The sequence below is a fragment of the Budorcas taxicolor genome, chromosome 10, assembly GCF_023091745.1.
Source record: "Budorcas taxicolor isolate Tak-1 chromosome 10, Takin1.1, whole genome shotgun sequence".
In the NCBI taxonomy this organism is placed as follows: domain Eukaryota; kingdom Metazoa; phylum Chordata; class Mammalia; order Artiodactyla; family Bovidae; genus Budorcas; species Budorcas taxicolor.
The window spans coordinates 100,595,789-100,621,358 of NC_068919.1; the positions used below are offsets into that span (position 1 = coordinate 100,595,789).

Genomic DNA, 25,570 nt, shown 5'->3' on the forward strand with positions numbered 1-25,570 from the left:
TAGAATTCTAGAAATTAGATTTCTCAAGTGTCCGCCAATTTCTTCCACAACGAACTGCAAGCATGATGGCTGGTTTTTCTTTAAGCCAATGCTGACAGTTTTTATCCTCTTTATGGGAACAAACAGCATGAGAATGTTCAGTTTCTACTGATATTCCTGAGGCTGTCTGCCTCTGTGGACAAACAATGAAAATGGACCAAGCGGTGCTGGCTCCATCTACACCGCTGGCCACTGCTGTTTGTGTGGAAGCAGTGCCTTAGTAACCCCGGCTCGTCACGGTGAGCGGGAAAGGGCTCCTGGCAGATAAGAACTAAAGTGATGTAAAACAGAGTTTTGGCTGACTTCCTTTAAGATCTGTATCTTAACACAGCTCACTGCTTTGAAGACTAGACAACGACCTAGTAACAACTAGAGATACTGGGCACTTTCAATGTGCCTGTTTTATTCAGATACGATAACAAATCTGACACTCAAAAACAATGCTATGAAGCTGGTGCTATTAAATACTAGTATAACTCCCAGAGAAAGTAAATTAATCTCTAGAAAACAGTGAAACTCAGAGAGGTTAAAAAAATTACCCAGAGCTGCATAATCTTTTAAGTGAAAGAATAAGGATTATGAACATAGGCAGTCTAACTCTAAAAACAGGAATTTTTTAAATTCTATTTATTTTTTAATTGAAGGATAGTTGCCTCACAGAATTTTGCTGTTTCCTGTCAACTCTCAACGTGACTCAGCCATCGATTTACCTGCGTCCCCTCCCTTTTGAACCCCCTCCCACCCCTCTAGGTTGGTGCAGGGCCCCTGTTTGAGTTCCCTGAGCCGTGCAGCACACCCCGTTGACTATCTGCTTTGCACACGGTCACGTAAGTTTCCATGTTACTCTCCATGCGTCTCGCCCTCTCCTCCCCTCTCTCCGTGTCCGTAAGTCTATTCTCTACATCTAAAAACAGGAATTTTTTTACAATGCTACATAGAGCTGCCCTTTTCCCTCCTGGAATTCCCAACTGGTATTGCTAATCACTGTCAGAAAACCGGTCTTAAATCACCTATTCTGTCCTTCAGATATCTAAAAGGTTTGGGGTCCCATAATTCTATATATTTGGTCATAAAGTTTCTCCATTTTACATGCTTTTCATGGTTAAATTCTGGAGGGCTCATGAGAATGTCACAGTACTCAAAAGGAGACATTCCCAGGAGTCTGTAGTAAGACTGCTTTTCAATGGCCACAGTAAACAATGATTTTCAACTTTTTTTGAGAATGTGCCAAGCTAAGATTATCACTGACATACTTCTGACACAGAACTTGCTGCTGCTGCTGCTGCTGAGTTGCGTCAGTCGTGTCCGACTCTGTGCGACCCCAGAGACGGCAGCCCACCAGGCTCCCCCGTCCCTGGGATCCTCCAGGCAAGAACACTGGAGTGGGTTGCCATTTCCTTCTCCAATGCATGAAAGTGAAAAGTGAAAGTGAAGTCGCGCAGTCATGTCCGACTCTCAGCGACCCCATGGACTGCAGCCCACCAGGCTCCTCTGTCCGTGGGATTCTCCAGGCAAGAGTACTGGAGTGGGGTGCCATTGCCTTCTCCGGACACAGAACTTAAGAAAGTCAATTTCTATCTTGTAGGACCAATTTGACAGGCATACTCCAAGATACAGAAGTCCTGAAGGTGCAGAAGAAAGGAGAGGGGAAGAAAACCTGAGCGTCTGCAGCAGGCAGCCCAATCCCTGTTGGCGTCAGTAAACGGGGGTGGCGGCAGGGGCTGCAGGGCTGGGAGGCGGGAGAGGCGAGGAAACTCACAGGAGAGGCACGTGACCCCAGTGGACCCCCGACTCCAGCACGAAGTTCATGCCAGGCCCCGCTGACACATTTTGGAGACACATGAGGAAAGCTTAGAAAGCTGGTACTGGGAAAAAATCTGCAGAGTAATAAAAGCAACTTCCACGTCAGGCGAGGAGGCAGGTTAACTCAGCAAGCGACACCAGTGTGCCAGACCAGGCAGATCTCAGGCCAGTGAGGAACGCACCCACCACCCAAAGGCAGCGCCGGGAAACGGGCAGGAAAGACTCAGGGAAAGGCAGAGTCAATGAGACCTGGAGAACAGACTCAGGGAGTGTGAGAAGAGAGGGGTGCAGGACTGCGGTCAAGGAAGACACCGGACTCTGAGGTCTTAGCAGGGGCTGGTTTGAGTGATATGGCCCAATGTATGGTTAGGCTTCTAGCGGTTAAGAATCCACCTTGCATCGCAAGGGACACTGGTTCAATCCCTGGTCCGGAAAGATCCCACATGCCGTGGGGCAACTGAGCCCATGAGCCGCTACTCAAGAGTAGCCCCCAGTTGTTGCAACTGGAGAAAGCGTGCGCGAAAGACCAGCACAGCCAAAAACTATCATGTTCGCCAGAAGGAGCTCTGGCATGGTGTGGAACTGGCTATCAGCATGGTTACTAAAACTGGAGAGGATGGAAGCAAACTGGAGGAAAGAACAGCTAACCCTGATGGCTAATCACTGGGAAAGGCAGGCGCACATCCAGGCGCCAGTTAGCTTCTAAATGGCGCCTGACCATCATCACTTTGTTGAGTATTAAGGACTAGAACGGGGCAGTGGGTGGTCTTCTGTGAAAGGGCCTGCTGGAGAAGTACCATCCTCCAAGGACAGGAGGCTTGATTTTAGATAAGTAAGGCACACTTAGTTAAGATTTAGGGAGCTTGTGCACACGGGATTATTCATAGAGCACAATGGAGGGGTCAGCAGAGGAAGATGAGGGGGAGAATGAGGCTGAAGTACGGGAAGAATAATTCTAAAATCCTAAAGATATTAAAATAAACCCCAAACCACCAAAGCCTCTACAAGAGTAGACTCATGCAAACTTAAGCTTTACAGAGAGCACAGTCCACACACAGAGTCACACTCCTCTAACCAGGTGTCTCACTCTTCATTCCAGAAGCCAATTTCAATGTATCCTGACAGAAACCAACGCTGCAACCTAGTATCAGTGAGACAGGTCAGAGTCTCAGGGCAATTTTCCCACTGCCAGGCACAGGGCCGCACACCAGCAAATGTCAAGCACTCATTAATACTGGTTGCGTGAACTGAATAAACATGCGATGCTCTGCTTACCGGCTGCTGTAGCCACACAGGAGAACGAGGGTAGATTTTTCACCTTGAGTTTATTAACAGGAACAGTAGAAAGAAAGAAAGAGTTACATATTGTAATAGCTAAAAACTGCAATTTAGATGGACCAGTGGACAGGACCACTGTCCTGAAAAGGAAAATGGAACCGACAGTAACTTTACAGGGTTTCCCTGGTGGCTCAAGGACAAAGAATCCACCTGCCAACACAGGAGATACCAGAGACTCAGGTTCGATCCCTGGGTTGGGAAGATCCCCTAGAGAAGGAAACGGCAACCCACTCCAGCAGTCCTGCCTGGGAAATACCGCGGACAGAGGAGTCTGGCGGGCTTACAGCCCACTGGGTCCCAAAAGAGAGACATGACTTAGCAACTAAACAACAATCATATGGTAAAAACACCTTTCCTGATGAATCTCTCTTTAAATTCTGATCTCTTCCCTCCTGGAAATGTTCAGAATAAGTCTCAATATACATTCTGTTCGTAACAGAAGAAAAGAAGGGGACCATCAACAGCATGTCTTCGTGACAGTAATTATAAATAAGCCAGTGAGTAAGTATGATATGTTCTCTGGAGCAGTGAGGCACATTTCATCAAGGTGACTTTTATAAAACATTTGCCATCTTAAAATCACACTAAGACTCATTTACAGCCCACACAATGGATACCTTATATGATGCTTGTACAGACTACTGGTTCCTTGATTAAACTACAGGGAACTTCCTATATGGAAACAATTATACTTCAATTCATTTGTAGTTGCTAAGTGATGATCTTTATATGTAGAATGGCTCATACTCTGTGTCTATAAAATATGAATACAAATAATTCCATCATATATAAGACTGTCATGGGGATTAAATGAGCTATTGAAACTTGGGCCAAACATACAGTGAGCATTTTTTTAAAAATGACTATTAGCTACTGTTACTATTTACAGACGTAAGTTACAATTTATAGAACTGAAAAACAATGACATATTTAATTATAATAATTTTAAAATAAAATTCAAATACATGGTATCCTGACATCTGTTCTGTCAATGTAATCATAATTTCAAAGCTTATAAATGTTTAACGTATATTTCTAGAAAGTACCACAGGGTCTAATTAGTTTTAGTCAGTATTAAGCAAAAGAGAAGTTTTCTTAAATAATTGATATTTTAGTGCAAGCCTCAAGGTTTAAGATTGCAGAGATAGCCTGCTTTTATTCAAATGCGAATAAATCGCCTTTAACGACTTTTATGTGACAGTAGCTGGAGTGTGTTTTTAAGAAGCGTAAAAATCACACAGACACACACAAATAATGTGAAAGTTCAAAGCCACAAAATCTCACCCACTTTAAAACATGAGCATCCTCCCTGAATCCCGCACACCCCGCCTTCTCTTTCCTCTCCTCTCCCCTCCCGGCACAAGTTCCTTAGAGAGCATCCTCCCCGAATCCCGCACACCCCGCCTTCTCTTTCCTCTCCTCTCCTCTCCCAGCACAAGTTCCTTAGAGAGCATCCTCCCCGAATCCCGCACACCCCGCCTTCTCTTTCCTCTCCTCTCCTCTCCCAGCACAAGTTCCTTAGAGAGCATCCTCCCTGAATCCCGCACACCCCACCTTCTCTTTCCTCTCCTCTCCCCTCCCGGCACAAGTTCCTTAGAGAGTGGTCTACGTGTCTGATTCGCTCCTTGCTCACTCTCTGTTCTCCTCCTACTGCAGCTATAACAAATTACTAGTCTTGGGGGCCTAATATAAGACACATTTATTGTTTTATGTTGTAGGTTAGAAGTCTGGTGTGGGCATCACTGGGCTAGATCAAGGCGCTTGCAGAGCTGTGTTTATTCTGGGGAGTTCAGGGGAGTCTGCTTCCTTGCCTTTTCCAGCACTGAAGAGGTGGCCCGTGTGCCGCCCCTTTCCTCCATCGCCCGAGCAAGCAAGGACAGCTGAATCGCGTCTCGCCCCGCATCACTCTGACCCTCCTGCAGGCGCACTCCACCTGACTCTCTCCTCCCTTCCTCCCCACTTTCATGGGCCCTGTGCTTATACTGGGCCCACCCAGGCGATCCAGGATAATCTCCCTATTCTAAGGTCAGCTGACTAATAACTTTAATTCCATCTGCACCCTTACTTCTCTTAATGTGTTTGGCATGTAACCCAACATGCTCACAAGTTCTGAAGAAGAGACTCTCGGCGTCTTGGGATGGCTGTCATCCTGCCTAACAGAGCCTCCACTCACTTCCGAACAGAGCAGTGCAGCTTCCACCACACAGCAGCGGAGTCTAGGGCTTAGAACCATCTTACGTCACTAAAGTAAACGGACACTTTTCAGTTTGCAAACCAAGAGAAAGGATACTGCAAGGAGAGCAAAGCGAGATGGCTCAGCAAACACCTCAGCGGCCCAGCCCAGCGTCAACGCCATTTAACATGCGGTAGTCTGCTATGCGGAAGAGGCCAAGAGATACATCAGTAATTTGTAGATCATGCTTGTAACCAAGTGACTTGCTCAAGCTCTCACAATTATTAAGAGATGAAGCTGAAACTTAAATCTGAGTCCTTTTGGGTCTGGTGTCTAAAGACCCTGTATGGCCTGCCCCGCAGGCATGCGTGCCTGGCTGCTGAGTTGTATCTGACTCTATGTGACCCCATGGACTGTAGCCCGCCAGGCTCCTCTGTCCATGGGATTCTCCAGGCAAGAGTCCTGGAGCAGGGGGCCACGCCTTCCTCCAGGGGGTCTTCCCGACATTAAACCTGTGTCTCTTCTGTCTTCTGCATTCGCAGGCAGGTTCTTTACCACTAGCACCACCTGGGAAGCCCTATATCCATATAGCAGATTGGGTACTTTAAACTAACATAACATGTCAGATATCTGTTCAGTTCGGTTGCTCAGTCATGTCCAACTGTTTGAGACCCCACGGACTGCAGCATACCAGGCTTCCCTGTTTTTCACCAACTGCCAGAGCTTGCTCAAACTCATGTCCATTGAGTAGGTGATACCACTGAACCATCTCATCCTCTGTTGTCTCCTTCTGCTTCTGCCTTCAATCTTTACCAGCATCAGGGTCTTCTCCAATGAGTCAGTTCTTCGAATCAAGGGCCAAAGTGTTGGAGCTTTAGCTTCAGCATCAGTCCTTCCAATGAATATTTAGCACTGATTTCCTTTAGGATGGACTGGTTTGATCTCTTTGCAGTCCAAGGGACTAAGGCAAACATATCTTATGGAATTAACATTAGGACAAACAACATCTGTTTCAATCAAAATTATTGATTTTAAAGTACATATTATTTACATTTCAAAACAAAACAATTAGCTGTTCGAAGTCACCTCTAACTATTTGCAACAACTTTTCCTGATCACACTATTAGCATCACTGTATTAGGGCATTAAGAACACTGAAACACTCACTCTGTTGAGAAGAAAGACACACTGTCAGCTAGCTGGGGATGGTTCCGGCCGCGCATCTAACCCGACTTCACGCCGAACCTCTCCACTGGCCGTGGTTCTTCTTTTTTAACGTATTTATTTTAATGTGTTTATTTTTGGCTGCTCTGAGTCTTAGCTGTGGTGAATGGGGGACCCTCCTGCTGCGGCCCGCAGGCCCCAGGCTCAAGCCTCAGTGGTTGCACCACTCGGGGTCAGTGGATATGGCACGAGGGCCACGTGGCTGTGGCGTGGGGAATCTTCCTGAACCAGGGATGCACCTGTCCCCTGCACGGGCAGGCAGACTCTTGGCCCCCAGACCAATAGGGAAGCCCTGTCAGAGATACACATGTTCTGTTAACAGATGGAGAAACTGGGGTCCAGCGGAGACCCTGAGCCTTGGAGTGTCACTGAAAACTGCAGACACCACCCGACGGCGTCACTCTCCACTGGGGACGCAGGGCGTCACTCTCCACTGAGGACTCAGGGCAGCCACAGAAGGACCTGGCCCGCTTTCCAAGGCTCCGCCTAGTTCACACAGATGCATGGAAATCTGCTGGAAGGAGAGGAAGTGGCCAGTAAACCGACAGAAGGGCTAAATCCTGGGTCTCCTGCATCCAAAGAAAGTTTCTCTGCTTCACTTTCAGCCTCCAAACACCTACTTAAATCTAGTAACATTCTGACCCATCTCCAGTCATCTAGCCTTTTCATCTCAAATCCTCTTCAGAACTTCTCTAGTTTGTATTTCTTATGGTAGCAACTTCCAAAGAGCTAACTGCCATTATTCTGCAACTCACCTCATTCAGGACCTCCTCATCCTCAGCCAGGTCCTGCTCTCCATCTTATTCTTCCTTCACACAGCTTCTCCTCCTCCTCCTGGGCCCCTCGCGTCTGGTCTGCACTCCCCCTGCGCCTCCTCCCCTGAACGGTGCCTGACTGCTCCTTTCACTCCTGAATCTCAGGAGCAGGCGTCACGCCATGCATCACACACACCTGAAGGCAATTTCTTTTCATGTCATGCCGGAGTCATCTCAATTTTCCTTCCGGTTTTAGCTCAACGTTCTGACGGGACCTCTTGCAAATGCACTCCGGGGCATCAGAATCACTATGAAGTTCTGAATGAGGCCCAGTGCTACGCGTCAGTCGTATCTACGGAGGGAGCTCCTTCAGCTGCGGTCTGTCTCGCTTGCGCTGTAGCTGGATCACGGACCATTCTCACTGTCGCCAATTCAGCAAGTATCCTCACCCCTGCAATCTCTGAGATGAAATTAATACTCAAAAGTGAAACTTCAATGTCTTAAATACCTTTGAGCTCTTGTTGAAAGGGTGACTCACAATGACAGAACTGTCTGGAAGGCAGGTGGGGGGCGTTCATTACTGAGACTGCTCCTCAGCATCACCTTTATAAGGACCTTCGTGATTTGCTTCTTTAGTGTCTTGTGAACTCTACTGATTAATCTGACAGTTTACATAGTCACAGATCAGCTGGTATTTTGACAAAATTATAACTAACTGACAAAGAAAAATTGTTTTCCCAGATTATTTTCTACATAGAATTCCCTCCCACTGACAGCTAAAATGAATACGAGTTTTAAGAGAGAGAAAGAGAACAGATGAAAATATGTTTATATTTCTTGCTGTAACCAGGCAGAGAGATATAAGGAAAAAGTTATAAAAAGAGGAATGGGCTCCATGTTGTAAGATTTGGAGAGGCTAAAAAAAAATAAAAAAAAAAATCCACCAATCTGTATGATGCCATTAGATATAAATTAAAACAAAGCCTGACGTTCACGATGTAGAATTTAAAGAAAAGCACAGATGCGACTTAGATGCGTTCACTGCAGGGGTCAACAAATTACAGTCCAGAGACCAAACTGAGCGCACTGCCGCTGACCCCTAACTTAGAGGGCAGCCCGCGGACACAAATGGGCGGAGGCCATCACACGCAGCAGAGCGCACTCCGGGGGCGACCGCGCGGTGCCTGCAGAGACAGACGGGGCGGCAGCTGCAAGCGCCCAAGACGGCGGTAAGCCCGGGCGTAGAGATGCCCGTGCCCGCGGGCGGTAAGCTCGGTGCGTGGAGACGCCCGTACCCACGGGCGGTAAGCTCAGCGCGTGGAGACGCCTGTGCCTGCAGGCAACATTCATCCAAAGGAACAAGCCTGGTAATCCCCAGTGAGCCAGGAACCCCAGAAGAAGCATGATGGCGACTTGGTCCTGGATTTCCATGTGTGCTCCCAAAACATCGTGAAGAGCAGAAAGGATGCCTGTGAATCTCCACGACCCACTCCCTCAGCAAAACTTCCAGCCTAAGAAAGCGCACACTCGCCAACGGCACGCTGCACGCAGGCTGAGAGACAGCATGGGCACAAAGACAGCTGACACCAAGAGGGCAACAGGCGCACGGAAACTAACAGCCGGAGGCTCCGCGAGAAGGACCCTCCCGACAGCAGCAACAGCGGACCGACTGCCTAAGGCCGACTTAGGAGACAGGAGACGTGGAGAGGAGAAAACAAGAGAAGCAGACTCCAACCCAGGAGGAGACACAGCATGCTCCTGGACAGGAATAACCGGCATCATGCAAATACCAGTTCTCCCGAAATTACTTTTTTAAAATTTAAGACCAACAGCAATTAAAAACACCCGAACAACTCCCCCTCCAAAACTAGACAATTTGATTCAGAAGTTCACATCCGAAGTAAACAAACATGACGGAACCCCAAAAACTCTGAAAAATAATAGAAATGAAAGACAAGGGGGTCTAGACTTTCTGAGTATTAAACCATGCTGCAAAACTTGGATAAACTAGAACGGTATGGTAATGGCATATGACTCAACAAAACAGGTCAGTCAGTCAGGAAAGACATGAAGACGTACGAGAATTTAAGATACGTAAAAGGCAGCACCTCAAGTCAGTGTAAACCTGGACTTTTTAGTATACGGTGTTGGGATGTTCTCCATGCAAAAAATAAAACCATGCAAGCACTGGAAAAACGCAGATGGATTCCTTATAGCCTCGGGAATCTGCGATCTTTCTGACTCTGACTTAAACTCCCTAAGCCATAAAGATCTTTTTAAACAAATTCTATTCCATATAAATTTAATTAAGTTTTACATGGTAAAACATCATAAAGTCAAAAGAAAAGTGGAAAACAGGGAAGGATTTACTATGACTATTAAAATGATTAACCTAAAAGCTCCTAGAAAACTGAGATGAAAACAAATGGGCAAAGGGCACAGACAGACAATTTGCAGAAAAAGACTAATGACCTTTTAAACATACGAAAATATATTCAACCCCACTAAAAAAATTTAAATTAACCCTACACTGAGACACCACCTATCTATGAGACAGACGAATATCCAGAAGTTTGAGACTATGCTTTGTGGAGAAACAGGCACTCTAACACAGTTCTAGCGGGGGTGTAAATGGCAAAACCCCGGTGGAAAGGTATATGTGAAATTGAAGATGCAAAAATATGGACAGAGCACCCTCTTCCCATGAATTACGGCTACTTTTTTCCTCCGCAAGTGGGAAATGACATGTACGAGTTGTGTTCTCTGGATCAAAGGGTAAGACTGGAGACAACCCGAGGATCCTCCCTAGAGGACTGACTGGGTGTGTTACGGAGTGGAATGGAAACCTGTGCAGGAACAAGAAAGAATGGGCGAGAGCTTTACAAACTGATGCGGAGTGAGCCCCAGGACACACTGCGAAGTGGAAACAAGAAAGGCCAGGCAGTGTCCAGAGCAGGCCGCCTCTGGTTATGGCTGAAGACAACTGACTATCAGGGATCCTGAAACACAGCACCATCTGAACGCTCTTCGACTTCTTTCTTGGAATACTGGCAATTAAAGGGACTGCATCTGGTCTTTCCATTAGAAACTATATCTCAGGATCTCAGGGTAAACAAAAAATTACAGTGGATGAGACAAAGCCATACTTTTTCAGAAGAATGCCAACTAATAGACGCAGAAGAAATGACAGGTTTAGAAAATCACCCTTTAGTCAAAAGGTTCAAACTCCAATTATAGAACAAGTCAGTCATGGGGATGTAATGTACGGCAGGGTGGCTGCAGTTAGTAACACTGGACTGCACATCTGAAAGTTTCTCAGAGAGTAAGCCTTTAACATTCTCATCACAACAACAAACAATTTTGTAACTCACAATGAAACAGTTGATTTAAGCAATGAATTACAAAGTGTTAAATGTTAAAACCATAAAGTATCAAAACATCACAGATTATTTTCACTTCTAAGGGAAAAAAATTATCACTCTATTATAAACAGATCGGATTATCACCTCTGTAATTTAGTCTGAGCATCACTAACAACCAGATCGTCGGTTTCTGCACTGTGATATGGTGTGTTCCAGTAAACATATCTAATGTCCATTTATCAAGACTTGAGCTCCGATTTCTCAAATACTGGAATTCAGCAGAGGAATAAGCTAAAGTCACTATATGTTTTCAGATCAATAAACCAAGGATATAAAAAAGGGAGCACTCCACGTTGAGAGTCTTCAAGCAGACAACCAAGTGAGTGCTCCTGGTTTGAACAAACCAGCTGCAAAGGATTTTATGGGACAGTGAGTGAAATGTGAATACAAACTTGTGTGGTAGATGGCCACAAATTCTTTGCAATCGCCACATTACGAAGCAAAGTCTATTGAGGTTGTGGAGAGAAGGGAACCCTTGTGCACAGTTCGTGGGAATGTAAATTGGTGCAGCCACGATGCAAAACAGTATGGAGGTTCCTCAAAAAAATTAAAAATGGAGCCACCATATGATCCTGCAACCCCGCTTCTGAATGTTCCTCTGAAGAAAACAAAAGCACTAACTTGAAAAGACACGTGCGCCCTCATGCTCATCGCAGCGTTGCTTACAACGGGAGATAGAGACACACCCTAAATGCCCACTAATGAATGAACGACCAAACAGAGAGAATGTGGTTTGTGTGTGTGCGCGCGTCTGCGTGCATTTCCACACGTACATAAAATGGAATATCATCTGGTCATAAAGATGAAATCTTGCCACCTACGACATCATGGATGAATCTTGAGGGCATTACGCTAAGTGAAATCAGGCAAACAGAGACAAGTACCATATGATCTCACTCACATGCGGAATCTAAAAGGAAGAAACGAGAAAAGGCAGGCTGACGGCTGCCAGAGGTGGGAGCCAGGGGTGTGGGTGAGGCGGGCGAAGCCAGTCAAGGGGCAAGCCTCCAGGCAAAAACAGACCAGTTGTGGGAAAGGGACGCACGGCGCAGTGGCGACAGCGAGCAGCACTGGGCTGCGTACTTGAAAGCTCCCGGAAGCGTAGGCCGTCAAAGTTCTCACCACAGCAACAGCAGGTGAGTCTACAGCTATGGGTGGCGACGGGTGTTAACCAGACTCACTGCGGCGACTGTTGTGCAATACATGCAAATATCAAATCATTAGGTGGTGCATCTGAAGTTAATTTACAGTGATACTGTATGCCAATTATAATACATAATGTTGTATGTCAATTATCTATGTGTGTGTTCAGTTCAGTCGCTCAGTCGTGTCCGACTCTTTGCGACCCCATGAACCACAGCACGCCAGGCCTCCCTGTCCATCACCAACTCCCGGGGTTCACTCAGACTCACGTCCATCGAGTCCGTGATGCCATCCAGCCATCTCATCCTCGGTCGTCCCCTTCTCCTCCTGCCCCCAATCTCTCCCAGCACCAGAGTCTTTTCCAATGAGTAAACTCTTCGCATGAGGTGCCCAAAGTACTGGAGCTTCAGCTTTCACATCATTCCTTCCAAAGAACACCCAGGGCTGATCTCCTTCAGAATGGACTGGTTGGATCTCCTTGCAGTCCAAGGGACTCTCAAGAGTCTTCTCCAACACCACAGTTCAAAAGCATCAATTCTTCAGCATTCAGCCTTCTTCACAGTCCAACTCTCACATCCATACACGACCACTGGAAAAACCATAGCCTTGACTAGACGGACCTTAGTCAGCAAAGTAATGTCTCTGCTTTTGAATATGCTATCTAGGTTGGTCATAACTTTTCTTCCAAGGAGTAAGCGTCTTTTAATTTCATGGCTGCAGTCACCATCTGCAGTGATTTTGCAGCCCCAAAAAATAGAGTCTGACACTGTCTCCACTGTTTCCCCATCTATTTCCCATGAAGTGATGGGACCAGATGCCATGATCTTCGTTTTCTGAATGTTGAGCTTTAAGCTAACTTTTTCACTCTCCTCTTTCACTTTCATCAAGAGGCTTTTTAGTTCCTCTTCACTTTCTGCCATAAGGATGGTGTCATCTGCATATCTGAGGTGACTGATATTTCTCCCAACAATCTTGATTCCCACTTGTGCTTCTTCCAGCCCAGCGTTTCTCATGATGTACTCTGCATAGAAGTTAAATAAGCAGGGTGACAATATACATCCTTGACGTACTCCTTTTCCTATTTGGAACCAGTCTGTTGTTCCATGTCCAGTTCTAACTGCTGCTTCCTGACCTGCATACAGATTTCTCCAGAGGCAGGTTAGGTGGTCTGGTATTCCCATCTTTCAGAATTTTCCACAGTTTATTGTGATCCACACAGTCAAAGGCTTTGGCATAATCAATAAAGCAGAAATAGATGTTTTCCTGGAACTCTCTTGCTTTTTCCATGATCCAGCGGATGTTGGCAATTTGATCTCTGGTTCCTCTGCCTTTTCTAAAACCAGCTTGAACATCAGGAATAAGGAAATATTATTTAAAGAAAAGGCACGGCGAGAAGCCGAGTCTGCTTCCCCACTCATTCGCCCCGGGCTGGTCTGTGCTGCAAGTGAGGCTGTGTGAGCTTCAGGGCCTCAGGGCGCCTTGCAGCCCCTCCCTTCGCCCTCCTGGCTGTTTGCACAAGCTGCCCCGTGGCGGCCGCGATGGGAAGAAGCTGACCTGCCGCGCTGCGGGGTGAGAGCCATGTGCAGGGGAAGAGAGGGTCTCAGCCAGAGCAGCAGCAACTTTCAGACGCGGGAATGACACCAGCTCAGCCCTCAAGCCCAGCCAGCCCTCCACTCTCTACCACATGAGCAAGTCCAGCCAACCCAGAGCATCACGAGAGAACACGTTATTGTTTAAGCAATGAAATGTTAGAGTTATGCGGCAACAGACAATGAGTATCACCAGATATTAAGTGAAATGAAAATTTACTAACCAGGAAAAAGAGATATCATTCATCTATCAAAAGAAAAAAAAAGCTGGTTACCAATCCTTTGTACAGGACAATTTCATCTTAAGAAAGTATACACCCCTGCGTGCAGACACACAGACAAAAAGATCTGGAAGAATATACTAAGGTAACAACAGAGAGAGGTGCCATGAAGTAAACTCTGGGTCCTGAAAGTGTTTTCTTGTTTTTGCTTTGCCACAGTTTCTACATGCATGTATCTGCTTCTGTAGTAAAAATGAAGTTTTTTAAAGGGTCGATAATGTTTGTTTATCCATCAGAACAAAGGTCAGCCAGCTGGATCCCTGAAAAGCTTGCTTGACATGTGAACTCTTGCCATTAATCTCTAACAGTACACAAAACCTAGATAAAGTTAATCAATATACCTTTAAAGACAGTTATGGGCTGAAACGGTCTCCCCCAAATTCGCATATTGAAGTCTTAGTGCCAGCACCTCAGAAGGTGATTGTGTTGGTAGTCAGGCCTTTTAAGGAGGTAATTAGTTATTAAAATGAGGCCACTAGGGGAAGCGCTAATCCAGTCTGACTCGTGTCCTCCCCAGAAGAGAAGGTCTGCACGCAAGAAGCAACACTCGAGGTGTGGCTGCAGAGGGTCAGCCACGTGCAGGGGCGGTCAGAGGGGCCTCCACGAGCCGGGGTGAGGCTGGGCCAGGCCCTTGCTCACGGCCCACACAGCAAACTCCCACTGGCGCCGTGGTGCTGGACGTCCAGGCACCGGAAGCAAGAAGGAAGACCCTTCTGCTCAGTGAGCCACCCGGCCTTACGTTTTGTCCTGACGGCCCTGGCAGGCTGCGACCGCACTGGAGGGCCGGCCTGGCATGCGCTGCAAGCACGAGACAGGTAACAGAACCAGAAGCACAGAGCCAGTTCAGTGGAGCCCCATTCGAGACTTCTGAAAAGCTCTGTCTTTAAAGCCAAACAGCAACTACAAACATGCACACAGAGAGTGGGAGGAAAGGCGTCTGAGGGGAGAGGAGGCGGAGGGCAGGCTTTCTGAACGCACTGCCTGCCTCGCCCACGAGGGACAAGTCCACGGTCCCGGCTGCGTTCTACCCGAGCTGCCAGAAGAGACGGGCCTTCTCGTTCGGGGTTCTCTGTTTATTTGTGGGCCGCTGACAAAGAGCAAAAGTAACGAAGAAGCAACAGAAAAATCAAAACCAAAATAGGCCACTCATCTACTTTGAGGTTAAAAGTACTATTTATAAAAACTGCACTATTTACAATAGACAACTTGGAGCACAGCACAGTCAGGGAACAGAGCAGAGGCGGCGGGCGGGCAGCGGGCGCAGAGCCCAGGAGTCCAGCTCTCCCTCGGGGCTCGCGCTGGTTGTATGAGCTCAGGCATCTGATCTAACTGGCATGAGCCAGTTTATTGAAAAAGCTTGTTCACTGAACAAGAGAATCATTTACAGCAAGTCTTCCCGTGGCTACTGAGACTGGGGGAGGACCAGAAACACATGGTAGGGCTCGGTGCCCTGAAGCTCAGACTCAAGCAGCGCTCCTCACTTCTGTCTGCCCTCCAACTGAAGGCTTGTGTTTGCACTTGAGGGAAGGGCTCCGATGCTAAAGATCTTGAAGCCACTGTATTACGATGCCCTGTCCATTACATGCTACTGGGAAAAATACAGAAGGAATTGCATTTAAAAATCAGTAAACAGCAAAGCTGAACAGATACACACAGGAGAGTAAAGGCCTGAGACACCAGGCAGATGGTCGCTGGAGTCGGGACCCTGGCCGGACAGGGAGACTGTCGCTAGCGGGTACAGAAGATTTGGGATGGTTAGGGCATGCCAAGCACTGCAAACTGGGCCTCAAGAAAGGAATGCAATTATAGGCAGCATTAGTAAAAGTATAATTTTCAAAATGAGAGCATCTGAAAAGTCTGTTTGTACCACTAGTCATCGGAGAAAACAAGGGGCACTGCTGGACAGACGACACGGTTCAGATCTGAGTTCTGGTCTTTATTCTCAAGCTTATACAAGGTAAGTGGCTGCAGGAAACGCAGCTTCCAGCACCGCAGCACCTCTGACGAGAGGCAGTACTGCTGTGGGGGTTAGTGGTAACTAGGACAGCACCGAGCAGAGGGCCCACACACCGAAGGGACGAGAGAGCCAGCTACGCTCACAGAGCACGCGTGTGAAATCCCGCCTCACTCAGTCCCCACAGGAGGCCAGCACCAGGGTTCGGTAGTGCGTAAGTGCGAGTCCTCACAGGGTGGGACTGCAGCCGTAGCAGAAGACAGATTCTGGGATGGAGGAGAGTGACGCTAGGAGCACTGCCGTTTACTCCCAGCAGGAAGAGAGGACGGCACGACTGTCCTGAAAAGAAACCTGGCCAGACTTCACACCTGCACAGAGGACATTTCGGGTCCACATGCCCACAGCAGTCCAGCTCTGTCCGACAGGGGTTCCCTGGCGGCTCAAGCGGTGAAGAATCTGCCTGCAGTGCAGGAGACCAGGGTTTGATCCCCTGGTTGGGAAGAGCTCCTGGAGAAGGGAATGGCAACCCACTCCAGTATTCTTGCCTGGAAAGTTCCACAGACAGAGGAGCCTGGCGGGCTGCAGTCCATGAAGGAAAGGATTCAGACAGCGTCTGTGGGTGGGAGCGGGCGTGAGCAGAGAGCTGACTGACTCGTGGGGATCTCACCTGTGTGTTCCTGAGAACTGTGGCCCACTTTCCCACTCAGCTCCTCACATCTGAATGGGATTTACCGCCCAGGGAAGCAGCCACGTAAATGACTCCCGTGTTCAAGCTTAAAAAGGAGCGTGAAAAAAAGGCCCACGAATTTCTTCAGGCCGGGAGGTCCCAAATCCAGAGCAATTCCAGATGTTCAAGGAAACGCCACCACGGGAAGAAGAACGGAAATCAAAAGACCTCGTCTCTCCTTTTGTTTTTGAGGATTGTTTGTTTTGAAGTGGACCAGTTTAAAGCTTGCATTGAACACGTCACCATGTCGCTCCTGTTGCTCACGTTCTTATTTTTTTGGCCGTGAGGCACGTGGGGTCTCAGTTCCCCGAGCAGGGGTCAAACCCTCACTCCTTGTTTGGAAGGCAAAGTCTTAACCACTGGACCACCAGGAAGTCCCAAGACTCCACCCTTCTAAGCCTGCAGTGTGCCACCCTCGGGGCAGGTCACAGCTCAAGGCCCGGGTGAGCGTGGCGAGCGGGAGGGGCGGCGGGGCGGCACTCACCCAGGATGAGGTGGAGCTTGGTCTCCGTCTGGAAGGCGTAGTGCAGTGTCACCAGGAAGGGCGACTGCCGGACGTGCTCCAGTACCTGCCGCTCCGTCCGCGTGTGCTCCGCGCTCTTGGCCTTCTGCACTATGGAGGCCTTCTTCAGAACCTTCATGGCGTACAGCTTCCCAGAGTCGTGGCCACTTACTTTACGCACAAGGAACACCTTTCCGTAAGCTGGAATGGAAAGGAAAAGTCAGAAGAGTTATTAAAAGGCTACCCAGGCAGAAAGGTGACTGAGTGCAGACTGAAGGTTAACAGTGCACAAAGGAACATTCTCTGAATGAAAAAGGACCCTTAGTACCGTTTCTGATGGTTCTTTTACACGTTTCTTTGAGTTTATGCCAGACATCTCTCTAGGTCTAACCCGCAAATGCAGGTATCTCACCACTGCTGACAAGGAAGGCTTTCGCCCTTTTCCTGTTCTCACCTCAGTATGCTTGCTGCTGTTGAGTCGCTTCAGTCGTGTCCGACTCTGTGCGACCCCATAGAGGGCAGCCCACCAGGCTCCCGTCCCTGGGATTCTCCAGGCAAGAACACTGGAGTGGGTTGCCATTTCCTTCTCCAGCGCATGAAACTGAAAAGTGAAAGGGAAGTGGCTCAGTCGTGTCCGACTCTCAGCGACCCCATGGACTGCAGCCCACCAGGCTCCTCCATCCATGGGATTTTCCAGGCAAGAGTACAGGAGTGGAGTGCCATTAGCTGTAGGTAACTACTGGTATCACGGCCAATTAACCACAGTCCAATTCTGAACAACCAGGACATGTTAGAGGTCACATAAAACCTCTAGATTCTGCTACTGCTGTAAACAAATATAAATAGTTCTTAATGAGAATCTAAAAAAAAAAGGCGCATACATACATGAATCAAGTACCTCAAGTGCTCCTCTATGCTCACCTTAAAAAGTCTAAAGCAGCATGAGCTGATCTGCACAAACAGAAGAGACCCTCAGATTCCTGAGCCAGGGGTCGAACCTGGTACAAACAGAAGAGACCCTCAGATTCCTGAGCCAGGGGTCGAACCTGGTACAAACAGAAGAGACCCTCAGATTCCTGAGCCAGGGGTCGAACCTGGTACAAACAGAAGAGACCCTCAGATTCCTGAGCCAGGGGTCGAACCTGGTACAAACAGAAGAGACCCTCAGATTCCTGAGCCAGGGGTCGAACCTGGTACAAACAGAAGAGACCCTCAGATTCCTGAGCCAGGGGTCGAACCTGGTACAAACAGAAGAGACCCTCAGATTCCTGAGCCAGGGGTCGAACCTGGTACAAACAGAAGAGACCCTCAGATTCCTGAGCCAGGGGTCGAACCTGGTACAAACAGAAGAGACCCTCAGATTCCTGAGCCAGGGGTCGAACCTGGGTGTGTCTCTCCTGCGTTGCAGGCAGATTCTTTACCGTCTGAGCCACCAGGGAAGCCTGTGAAAGTGAAAGTGAAATGAAGTCGCTCAGTCGTGTCCGACTCTTCACGACCTCATGGACTGCAGCCTACCAGGCTCCTCCGTCCCTGGGATTCTCCAGGCAAGAACACTGGAGTGGGTTGCCATTTCCTTCTCCAACGCATGAAAGTGAAAAGTGAAAGTGAAGTCGCTCAGTCGTGTCCGACTGTGCGACCCCATGGACTGCAGCCCACCAGACTCCTCCATCCATGGGATTTCCCAGGCAAGAGTACTGGAGTGGGGTGCCATTGAAAGACTCTAAATAGCAAGCAATACCAACAGAATCCCCTTGACAGCTCTGGTCGGCAGTTGACAAGTTAGTAGGTGAACCTTGCCACGTGTTCCCTAAGTTTGGGCTCAGCTGGGAAAATCCTGTGTGCAGGGCTACTCCGCTCTATGTGGAGGCATTGCGGCCAAAACGGATACTGTGCCCAGAGCAGACATCTGTGCTTATTCACCTAGAGAAGCAGGGAAAGGCCAGGAAGAGGCGGGAGGAAGGAGGAGGAGGAAGGCAGACAAAAAAACTGGTAAAGGGAAGGAGTAGGTCCCCAGTTCACCCCTACAGGGTATAAAGTCTCTTCCCGTCTCAAAATGCAAACACCTCCTGGGATGGTTGAGCCCTGTCCCACTTCTGAAGGGCTTTCATTAAGACCATTCTGGAGCTGGTCTGAGTTCTGATCCAGATCCGTGCTTCCTCAGACTCTGTCCACACCTCAACAGTGTTTAGCATATAATCCTGTTCTAACCTGCCCACAATAAGGCAGTTTTAAGGGAAGGGCCTAAATATTCATTGGAAGGACTGATGCTGAAGCTGAGGCTCCAATGCTTTAGCCACTTGATGCTTAGAGTCAATTCATTGAAAAAGACCCTGATGCTGGGAAAGACTCCTGATGCAGGAGGAGAAGGGGACGACAGGGAATGAGATAGTTGGATGGCATCACCAACTCAATGGACATGAGTCTGAGCAAGCTCTGGGAGATGAAGGACAGGGAGGCCTGGCGTGCTGCAGCCCATGGGTCACAAAGAGCTGGACACGACTGAGCACTGAGCAGCAGCAGCAAGGGACGGGCTCTTACGCCACAGATGCTGCTCGGTTCAGGACGTGAGGAAGTCAGTGAGTGCTGACTCGTGATACCCAATGGACAGAGAATGGTGGTAACGTCCCTGAGAAGTGAGGGAGAACGGTCAGTGAGGACCAAGCGATGCAGGCTCTGTGATAAACACACTCCACACAGCCACTCGCTCGCTGCTCAGCAGCCAGTGAGGCTGGCACTGTCAGTAACCCCACATGGGAGTGCAAGATGGAATCACCGAAAGGAAGTGGCCAGAGTACTTGGGTAAAAAGTGGCAGAACTGATTCAAATGGAAGCCGTATGACTCCAAGGACTACACAATTAGCCGCAGTGATTTCTTTTTAGAAAGAGACATTCTTCATGAGTACTAGAAATTGGATGGTGTGGATTCTATACGTAAACATACTGAACATACTCTGGACTGTAGAAAAAGTTAACAAATGGGTTATGTCTTGTATCGAAAATAAAATGATTACAAATTAAGAGTTTAGTAAGGCAGAAGTGAACCAAAAAAAAAAAATAATAAAGTCAAAGGATTGTTAGAACCTAACAATCTATTCAGAAGCAGTGAAATGAAGCTGGAGAATATTCTAACAAGGAGTCCTTACTACACCTTCCATGGAATAAGCTACAGAAACTTCTGGAAGGAAGTCAAGCCCTCCACAAGGACCAGGTCTCCATGTTCCCCACACACACAAGGCGCCGCCCGAAATGTCTGTCCTGAGATTCCTGTCTCCAGACTCTCATGGTCCTGAGAAACGGCTGCCCGTCTGTCTTCTCCAACAAGGAAACTCTTTCCACAGCATCGCGGGAAGATGGCCATGGAGCCCTTCCCAGTGCTCACACACGTCCTGCAGCCCAGGTGCCGCCCACACGGCAGACAGACGCAGGGTGTGAGTGCCGGCCTGCTGAGGGCCTGCTCCTCAGAGACAAACCCTGAGGCTCCCACAGCACCCCGAGAGGGGGTGAGGGATGACCCCCACTTTAGAGGGTCTGCTCCTCAGAGACAAACCCTGAGGCTCCTACAGCACCCCGAGAGGGGGTGAGGGGTGACCCCCACTTTAGAGGGTCTGCACCTCAGAGACAAACCCTGAGGCTCCCACAGCACCCCGAGAGAGGGTGAGAGGTGACCCCCACTTTAGAGGGTCTGCTCCTCAGAGACAAACCCTGAGGCTCCTACAGCACCCCGAGAGGGGGTGAGGGGTGACCCCCACTGTAGAGGGCCTACTCCTCAGAGACAAACCCTGAGGCTCCCACAGCACCCCGAGAGAGGGTGAGGGGTGACCCCCACTTTAGAGGGTCTGGTCTTCAGAGACAAACCCTGAGGCTCCCACAGCACCCCCACAAGGGGGTGAGGGGTGACCCCCACTGTAGAGGGTCTGCACCTCAGAGACAAACCCTGAGGCTCCCACAGCACCCCCACGAGGGGGTGGGGGTGACCCCCACTTTACAGGTGAGGAAATGGAGCACGGAGAACTGGGCCCCTGGCTCAAGGTCACAGCCGCCCCTCTGGTGTGACTCCTAAGACCCCACTCCAAGCAGTGCTCCAGCACCTCCCTAAAGTGAATGAGCTCACAGACAAAGAAATGAGGAACCAGACACTAGACAGAAGTCACGATACAGGTCAGCTGTTTTCCTGATGGCAAAGACACAGCACCAACACCTCCAAGCGGAGGAAGCTTTGTAAAGTGGACCGTCTTGTGGATGGGGGGATCTAAATATTCAAAAACGTGCCTTACCTTGGGTGGAACCGGGTCTTTCTACACTATTCATCAGTTAGTCCTTATACCTTCTGGACTTACAAAACAGAATATTATTCATCTTCTAGAAAATAATCTTTTAAATATTTAAAAATACAGTCACACCATCTCATCTAAGCAAAATGTCCTTGCTCGCTAAGCCATCTAAAAGTAAGTGAGGTGAAGAGTTTGTGCCACTAGGAGGCTCCCTTGAGGTGCACTGTGAATTTGCAAACAATTTTTCTTTGATTTTTTTTTTTGTTCCTTTAAACAATGTCATATTTCACTTCAAATAAAAGTGAGACAGCATCGGATGCTAATGTAGGTGGGCAAATAACATACAATCGCCCTTAATGCCATGTCACACACTGCGTGGCCAAATAACAGACAGTCACCCTCCTGCCATGTGACGGTGACCAGAAGGTTTCCAATAAGTGAGACATAGCCTGCCATCAGCATTATTTTTAATCTATCAGGAAACTGTCAGGGGAAAAAAGTATGCTGATGCTCACAAGTCTTCAGTTTTTACTTTTATTAACTGCCACGATTAACTGAAGCTATGGTACTTCTATCACATGGTACGTGCCAATAGATGCTTACAGCAATAAAATTCAAGAAGTGCCTTACAATGTTTCAAACAACAAGTATTTCAGCCAAAGAAGATCTTATTTTTGAGTAGGCTGCTTAAGAAAAACAGAGTTGCCTCCAAACCGCCCTGCTTTCTGAAGCTGCCATAAGGTTGCTGATCACTTTGCAAAGGAGGAAGAAAACGTCCACTGCTGGAGGGACCTTGAGGAAGCCACCTGCCTGGACTGAGCGGGTCTGCAGGTTAGTGCCGAGCAAGGGAGGAAGGAGTCCTCCCGCGGAAGAGTGCCATCCAGTCCAGAACCGCCTACGTGTCTTCCAGTGTTTTAAGAGGGGCCACTGCAACTGAACCTGGTGGTAGTCTCACTTCCTTTTAGTTTCCAGTGAGATGAATGACTGCCCTGCAGTGAAGCCAACTCCTGGCTTTCGCTCGCTGTGTGCTGATGGTGGTAGAGCCTATTCTGAAAGCATCTTTTGGAAAATATAAAAAGCAACCAATGGCGAAAACTCTTCTGGCCAAAAAAGGTCAGCAATAGTACTTGTGCTCAGATGGAGCCCTACAACAGATGCTTGGCAGCGCAGCTGGGATCTGCAGCTTGGGCCGAGAGACAAAGCTTCAGGCTTCAGCATAACTAGTCTCTGCACCAGCATGAAATGGCTTCAGGTGCACTGCCAGCAAGCTTCACAGAGGCCTGTGCAGCGGTCTGATCTTACCAGGTTCTCCGGAGAAAGGGCCTTTCCAAGATACTCTGTCAACAACGTCAGCACAAGAAGACACGGAGTTCAGAGGTTTTCCAGAGATCAAGTCTAGCAGCGCTTGGTGAGACGCTGAAGCTCTGCTCATTAGACTGAGGGAAGTGAAGTGAAGTCGCTCAGTCGTGTCCGACTCTTCACGACCCCATGGACTGTAGCCTATCAGGCTCCTCAGTCCATGGGATTTTCCAGACGAGAGTACTAGAGGGGGTTGCCATTTCCTTCTCCAGGGATCTTCCCCACCCAGGGATCGAACCCGGGTCTCCCGCATTGTAAGCAGATGCTTTACCATCTGAGCGACTGAGGGAAGGCAAACTCCAAAAGGCCTTCCCTGGTGGCTCAGTAGGTACGTGGGAGAGCTGGGTTCCATCCCTGGGCTGGGAAGATCCCCTGGAGAAGAATGGCTGCCCACTCCAGCACTCCTGCCTGGAGAATCCCAGGACAGAGGAGCCTGGCGGGCCACCGTCCACAGGGCCTGCAAGGAGTCTAGTGACTGAGTGACTACACCAACTGACTGCATTCAGAACCGAACGGCAGCGAGGAGCGGGGCTCCTAGTGGGCCAGCGGTTAGGGCTTTGCGACTTCACTGCTGGGGCCCTGGGTTCAGTCTCAAGCTGCATAGTCAGAATTAATTCCTGCCTGTGCTTGACAGACGCCTGACCACATGAACGAGGTGCACCTTTCATTTTAAGGTTCGACAGACATTGCTGTGTGCTCCCACACCACCAGGGTATGGTGGCTGTTTCCAAGGAGAAGCCTGCATCCAGACAACCACATAAGCTTCTTCCAAGCTGGAAGGAGGAGTTCCATAGGTTGGGGGCAAACTACAGATATATTATGAAGGTCATTTCTGCTCAAACTGAAATATGGATTCAGCATCCTATTCTACCAGACACAGACAGTGCAGTGTTACAAACCTTGTTGACAGTGGTCTCCACGGCTCGATGATGAAGTCATGTAAGCTGAGCTAAGCGCAGCATCAAGGGGAAACGTCTAGCTCCTCGGCCCAGGTTTCAGCCTGCTGTTCCACAGGTGAGACTCTGATCCCATCGGCCGCAGTGGTCATGACGAACCAGGCTTTTGGCGTGAGTCGTGACACAGAGAAGTTAAAGCAGGCCGATGGTTTCAGGCAAGGTGCCTTGCGTGCTGTCACAGCGGAAGCTGCTGTGCAGCTTCAACAACTTTTTCAAGCTAGACAAAAGCAGCGTTCTTGCTGAGATTTATCTTGAGCACAATTAAACAGATCTCTTCACTTTATGTGTAAAATCTGAATTCATTAAAATTTTTCAGGAAGTACTGGCATTAAAATGTGATCAATTTGTTAAAAAAAAAGAAAAAAAACATTTTTACGGTCCGACTGCGGATGCGATCAGCTTACAAAGCCGTATGATTAAATGCAAGGAGAATCCGTCTACATTTACATGCATTGTTCTGGAGAAAACGGTTAAGAGCTAGACGGCCCCTGGATTAACTCCTCCAGTCCCCTGCTCACCCAGAACACACCGTTCCCCCTGGGGCCCGAATGCTGACTCTGTGAGAGCACCGATTTCTGCCACTCAGACTTTGATTAATGCTGCTTAAACCCTATACATTGTACACTCTGGCTTTCCAGTCATGCCACACTTGGGGTTTATTCCAATCTCGTAACTTCTGTACTGGAACTATTGCTGTAACATGTATATATACTGCAGAAGCGCTCCTGGGGACGCCCCCCTGCACACTCCCGACACTAGGGGCACTCGCCTCTCCACCCGAGAGACAGCCCTGCAGCCCGACGCCCTGGCCGGCCCTGCGTGCGCTGCTGCCGCCCGTGCTGCTCTGCCTCCCGCGAGCCGCTGGCGCGCACTGCCTGGCTGGCGTGTGCCTGCCGTGTATGTTGCTCTTACATAACTTAGTTACGTATGCATAAGCCACGGAAATGTAAATGTGAAAGGAAAGAGAAAACTGAGGTTACGAGCTTTCAAAGAGCTACCGAAAGCAAGACACCTGGGGGAGAAAAACAAACACCAAGACTGTCAAAAACATAGGCGTGGGTGAAGCAGCTATAGAAGGCTAAGGGAAAAATTTTACCCAGATTACTTCAAATGTATCTGGTTCTCACTTCACTTTAAAGAACTGGAAACGTGATTGTAGATGATGCGTTAGGAGTGTGGTTTATGCAAACCATTGTTTAAGAACTTACTTTCAAAGACTCTTGTGCCTGCACGCAAAATGAATATGTATTTATATGTTTGAAGTGAAAAGTAGTATGTTCAAACTACATATTTATATATCCTTTTAAAACAATTTTCCACTTGAACAAGCTTTTTCTGATTAACCGCCAAGTACCAGTGATGTAATCGCAGAGAGATCCCACCAACTCGGCGACCACAGTCAGTGTCCCTGGAGCTCACCCCCTCCCCCTTCCAGAACACTGGAGTCTGGCTGACGGTGACTTCACCAGCAACCATGCTGACTCCTCCTCTCAGTCTGCACGCATCCTCATCTAGTAAACATGCCTTTTGTGTTGTCGTCTAACTCGCTGCTAAAAAAAATGACCCTTCTGGCTCAAAACACCCGGCTTCCCACGACTCCTCAGATAGTGAGAGTCCTTGCTGCAGCCTAAACTGCGCGCCTCCTCCCCCTCGCTCCACTTCTCACCGCCATCTGCTCACTCCTTCAGGCGTGACAGCCTCTCCTGACTCCCCAGCCCAGCCCAGCTCCTCCAACCCCACACCCTCCTAGCACTGCCACAGAGACGGTCAGAAACGAGCTCTCACTCAGCTGTGCGGCTGCCTCACTGCGCAGCTTTCGCTGGGCCGCAAACCCCACACACCCACGGGCCATGCCTGGTCTCACCCACTCTGTATCTTAGCGAACTCTGGAGCTGGTACACTGGGGAAACTCAAAGTTGAATGCGTGAAAAACAAAAATAGAGAGCAAACAAAGCAAGACCTCTGCAGCATACAGCCAAATACCCTTCTCCGCTGACAAGCCTGACTTCAAGGTGGGGGAAGTCTTCAGGAAGA

General features: G+C 48.6%; 1 protein-coding gene across 6 annotated transcripts in view; it reads right to left on the reverse strand.

The window, feature by feature from the left end:
* The window catches only part of RPS6KA5 (ribosomal protein S6 kinase A5), a 179,409-nt gene that overhangs the window by 85,798 nt on the left and 68,041 nt on the right, over positions 1-25,570 (reverse strand). For 5 of the 6 annotated variants that reach the window (XM_052647254.1, XM_052647253.1, XM_052647258.1 and 2 more), the window contains exon 3: positions 16,933-17,151. In XM_052647254.1, coding sequence (XP_052503214.1) covers positions 16,933-17,151 — 219 coding nt within the window. Of the gene's footprint in view, positions 1-3,117; positions 3,161-12,166; positions 12,267-16,932; positions 17,152-25,570 lie in introns of those variants that run through there. The other variant, XM_052647257.1, reaches the window with a different exon arrangement.